The sequence below is a fragment of the Myotis brandtii genome, unplaced genomic scaffold (assembly GCF_000412655.1).
Source record: "Myotis brandtii unplaced genomic scaffold, ASM41265v1 scaffold1077, whole genome shotgun sequence".
NCBI lineage: Eukaryota > Metazoa > Chordata > Mammalia > Chiroptera > Vespertilionidae > Myotis > Myotis brandtii.
Window position 1 is genome coordinate 1252141 of NW_005353666.1, and position 5098 is coordinate 1257238.

General features: G+C 60.8%; 1 protein-coding gene across 1 annotated transcript in view; it reads left to right on the top strand.

The window, feature by feature from the left end:
* RPS6KA2 (ribosomal protein S6 kinase, 90kDa, polypeptide 2) overlaps window positions 1-5098 on the top strand; it is a 110627-nt gene that overhangs the window by 86225 nt on the left and 19304 nt on the right. Inside the window, exons 6-8 of the mRNA XM_014542413.1 lie at window positions 1396-1476; window positions 3090-3169; window positions 4721-4827. Of these exons, the coding sequence (XP_014397899.1) occupies window positions 1396-1476; window positions 3090-3169; window positions 4721-4827 (268 nt within the window). The remainder of the gene's footprint in view (window positions 1-1395; window positions 1477-3089; window positions 3170-4720; window positions 4828-5098) is intronic.

Consider the following 5098-nt stretch of genomic DNA (forward strand, 5'->3'; position numbering starts at 1 on the left):
GGGGTTCTGCCAGGGTCTGCCCGGGCGTCGGCTCCCAGCTCACGTCTCACATGGAAATGTTTCCCGGACGTGTTTCGTCTGCGTCCCGGGATGGGCACCGCGGCCGGAGCCGGCCCTTCTCTTGTTTTAGGTGCCATCAGGGGACTCGGGGTGTTGACGGGGCTCCCGGCCCTTCGCGGTTGGTTTCCGGTCATCATGCACGTGCGTCGGCCTCTGGATGCCGACGTGCAGCTGCTCCGTAGCTCGGCCTGTCCCTTCCCGGTGCTGTGTCTTCGCTGACTTACTGGACAGGTTTCCAGCCTCCCGCCGCACCGTCTCGGGGACCGGACCGTTGCGTGGCTCGATGCTCGTTAGCACTGAACTCCCCAGTGGACCTGGGTTTATGGGGGTGTGACTGTAGGGTGGACACAGACACTTGCTTTCCCACTGTGACTATAGCCCCTGGGCAGCTGGAATGTGCCCCAGGCTCACGTGTCCCTGGTTTCCATTCACGATCAGGCGTGTGACTGAACAGGCTCATTACATTCCAAGCGGATCTGAACGCGGTGACAAGGACATCGATCCCGGAGGGTTTCAGAGTCTCTTACCCGGCACCAAGGCCGCGCTCTGCAGGGAGGCGGCGAGGGGTGCAGGAGCACATGTCCCCTTCTGTCCACCCTGCCTCCCGGTCACGTCACGGGGCCAGGGCATGGGGGCTGGACAGGCCGATGGGACAGGGACTTTCCCCAGAAGAGGACCCACCTCGGGTGACAGAAGACAGGTTGTAGGCTCGACCCCCGGCTCCAGTCGGGGGTTTGCGGGAGGCAACCAATCGATGTGACTCTCTCACATTGATGGTTCTCTCTGTCTCTCCCTTTTCCTTCCACTCTCTCTAAAAACCAATGGGAAAGTATCCTTGAGTAAAGATTAACAAAGCGAGAGATAGAGAGAGAGAGAGAGAGAGAGAGAGAGAGAGAGAACAAAGGAACAACGATGTGTGAACTTGAGAGCTTCCTAGGTCGGGAAAACCCGCTGTAAATGACATGGGGTTTGGGGAGGATGTTCGGTGAGATCATGGCATGAGAGCTAATGCCCTAGGGGTGGCCGTCCGGTTGGTTGTATAGGAGATTGTCCTTATTCCCAGGAGGTGCTGGGCCTGGGGGTCATGGTGTCGGCCGGCAGGTGAGAGTCAGATTTCTGGCTAGTGTGTGTGTGTGTGTGTGTGTGTGTGTGTGTGGAGAGAGAGCGTGTGCACAAATACCAGCGATTGCGGGACCTCCTGGTCATCATCCCTCTAGTTCCACTCTGTGCACGTGTGCCATGCTTGTGACGAGGAGTTGGGGGTGACTCACGGCAGTGTTTGGTGCCGAGTCCCTGGGCCGGGCCTGCCTGTGTGAGCCCGGTTTCTGTCCGCAGTTCGGGACCGCGTCAGGTCGAAGATGGAGAGAGACATCTTGGCAGAGGTGAACCACCCCTTCATCGTGAAGCTGCACTACGGTAAATACAGTGAAAAACAAGATAAAGCCACTGCTCTGGGGACCAGGGGCAGCACCCCCAAACGGGCACTGAGGAGGAGCCAGAGTCAGAGAGGGCCCCGAGTCCCCCTGCCCCCTCCGAGTCGCTCAGCACTCGTTTTCTCAAAAGGAGCAAGTGCCTTATTTTTCTCTCGAAGGCCTACTGTGAGGTGGCTATACATTATTACTCTTTAACTAGAGGCCTGGTGCACAGATTTGTGCACCTGGCCTGCACCCTCTCGCAATCCGGGACCCCTCGGGGGATGTCGGACTGCTGGTTTCGGCCCAGTCCCCACAGGCCAGGCCGAGGGACCCCACCAGTGCACAAATCTGTGCACTGGGCCTCTAGTGTGCATATAAGACCTTTGGTTAATCTCTTCCCGCCCTCCCCCCTTCCTCCTTTGCTCTGACATTCATCAGTCTGTTCCATGTTTCCATGCCTGTGGTTTCTGCTCTCGCACTGAGCGTCTGGCCCCTGATGGTCAGTGCACATCATAGCTACTGGCTTTTATATATATAGATTATTGTCATTGATTAAGTGGTTAAAAAAAGTCCCTTGGCCTAGAATGGGGCCAAACCGATGACATTTTTGTGTTGTTTTAAAATAAAGTGCTTTGTGACGCAGTAGTTTATGTAAAGCAGAGATGGTAACACTTCCTGCATTTTAAGTGGCTCCTGCTTCAAGCATTTTAAACTGCCCTGCAAAGTAGGTTATTATTTCCATTTTTCAGAAGACAAAACTGAGGATCAAATCAAATAATTTGCCCAACGCCACTTACCTGCTGGGCCATACACCTCCTGTCAGTTTTCTGCCTTTTTATCTCTTCTGACGGGGAATCGAACCGTGACCTCCTGGGTCATGTGTCGATGCTCAGACACTGAGCCCCACCGGCCGGACGGACGGTCTCTCTTGGCCCTTGTGTGCACGGTCAGCCCATTTGGCTGGGCACCCTGGCTAAATGGTGGGCGGAGCTATGTCTGTGGCCCGTGACTGAGGCACAAGCAGTGCACCCATAATCGTGGCGCTGTGATCAAACCCGGAGCGCCCGTACCACTGACATGATGTCGAATAGCCACCCAGCGGGTCACTGCGCTGCCGTAAAAGAGGGCATCGGAGGGTGGGTGCCCTCGAGCCCCGAGCCAGAGAGAATGCAATTCCGTGGGAAGGAAAGGAGGCTCCACCCACCGTTGTCAGAGCATCGCCCCCACCTCTCTCCCCGCCCCCCACCCCCAGCAGAGAGAGACCCCTCGTCCCCCAGGCCCAGCCTGACTGTGGCAACAGCAGCCGCACAGGGACTGCCAGTGCCTTTCTCCCTGTGTCCCCCGGCCCCTTTGTGGTTAAAGCAGGAGGGGAGGAGGGGAGGGAGAGAGAATAGCCAGACCCTAAGAAGTGACAGAAGCAGGAGAGCTCGCTAATATCGGCCCCTCCCCACGTCCTCCCGGCCGCTGGCTCCCACCGCTCCCTCCATTTGTGAAGTGACCCAGGTCACAGGGTCGCGACACAGGATCCTTGGAGCCGCAGAGACTGACCCGAGGACACGGCCACCCCAGGGACCACGAGGCCGGACTGCTGACCGCTCGCTCTCCCCTTCACAGCCTTCCAGACGGAGGGGAAGCTCTACCTGATCCTGGACTTCCTGCGCGGAGGGGACCTCTTCACCCGGCTCTCCAAGGAGGTAAGCCCGCCCTCGCCGGTCGTGGGCTGTCCCTTTCTGTCTGGGACTCAGGGACAGAGGGAGGGAGAGCCGGGGGCGCGGTGGGGGGGGTGGGCTCTCTCCCTTCATTTCCTGGTGGTCCCTCGGGCAATGGCAGTGACCTATGGGGCTGCTTGCAGTATAGTTCAAAGCCTGAGGCTACAGATCACACCCAGTTCTGGCAAAAGCCCTCCTAGAGCAGCTGTCCTTCGCGCCTGGTGCCTGGTCCCTCCTGGGGCAGGTGTGTGGTCCCTCCTGGGGCAGGTGTGTGGTCCCTCCTGGAGGAGGTGTGTGGTCCCTCCTGGGCCAGGTGTGTGGTCCCTCCTGGAGGAGGTGTCTGGTCCCTTCTGTGGTGGTCACTGCAGAGCCTGCTGCAGGGTGTTTTGTTTCTGTGGAGACGCTCTGTGTTTTGTCATTGGCACCACGGGTGATGCCGGGAGAACTGGCCTAGCGGAGAAGTCTGCCCTCTGAGCACCTGCTCTATGTACAGGGTGGAGTCAGGTCAGGGGAGCTGGGCAGCCTCGGAGCTGCTGTGAGGAAGCCCGTGAATGTGGTGACCGTTTAGGAAAGAAATTGGGAGCTGGTGGAACACGAAGGCAGAGTGGGAGATCCCAGAGGCTGGAGGGAGGGCGGTAGCACCAGGGTCCCTGCCAGGCTGTGGGCACGGTCCCTGCCCCACTGGGAGTGCCCTGTGTGAAGCGAGGTGTTGGTCTGTGTGAGCCTGACAGTCACCTCCGGTCCCCGCGGCCGAACGCTGCGCCCTTGCTCACGCTGAGCACGCTGGGGCTGATTCGTGTCGCCCTCAGAGGGAGTTCTGGGCTCCGGTCGGGACTTTGATCTCGGGGTGAATGTGGACAGTGTCCCCGCCCGCTCTGGCTCCCTGCCCAGCAGCCACGACAAGTACCTGCTGCTCTGACACCCTGGGGACCGGGGAGTGTCCTGGCGGCCCGATGACCTTGACGTGTGTGATGTCCCAGCCTGAATCGGGTGCCCCGACACCCACGCGCCCCCTGTCCCCGGCTCGGGGCGCTCAGCTGACCCCGCACCACGGAGTGTCGTCCTGGGTGGAGCCCGTCGCCCTCTGGGCAGGCAGCCGCCGCCAGTTTGCGTGAATCCGTGAAGGTGGCCAAGGAGAGGGGGAGAAGCGTGCGCCAGGCGTGGTGTCAGCTCCTCGCCGCCTCGCGCTGGGCTGTGTTAAACCTCACGCGTTCACATCAGAAGCTCCTTTGAAATGCAAAGCCCGGGAGACGGAGCTGGTGACCTGCGGGCGAGCACCCGGGAGGAGGTCCAGGCGCCGATGGCGTCAGCTCTGTAGGCTCGCTCTTCGCCTTCCCTGACCTGAAACTATAAATAGACCTGTTTCCGCTGTGGGCGCCAGAGGCATCGCCTGCGGGGGGGCAGAGAGGGGCGGGGGGCGTGTGCAGAGCAGGACCTGCCGGGTGTGGACTTCGCGGGGCTGAGCTGGGTCCCCTTGGCAGAGCGTTGATAAACCGACCAGCCGCCAGCTCGGCTCGCCCTGCTCTCTGCTCGCAGGTGATGTTCACGGAGGAGGACGTCAAGTTCTACCTGGCGGAGCTGGCCCTGGCGCTGGACCACCTGCACGGCCTGGGCATCATCTACAGGGACCTGAAGCCCGAGAAGTGAGTGGGCCACGTGGGCACAGGCCTCGCCCCTGCTTGCCAGCCCCCCTCCCCGCCCCTGCAGCCCCTGCTCAGGGTTCAGTTTCCACGGAGGTCTCCCCAGGAGTGGGCGGGGCTTCCTCCTGCCGGCACCGCCCAGGCAGGGATCCAGGTGGGATGAGCAGTTCCACCTGCTGCCCTAGGTGGTGCCCGGACACAGTGGGGCTCACGCTGAGCTGCACCGGTTCCCAGCGCTCGGACCTGGTCCCGGGGAGGCCGGCGGAGCCCAGGG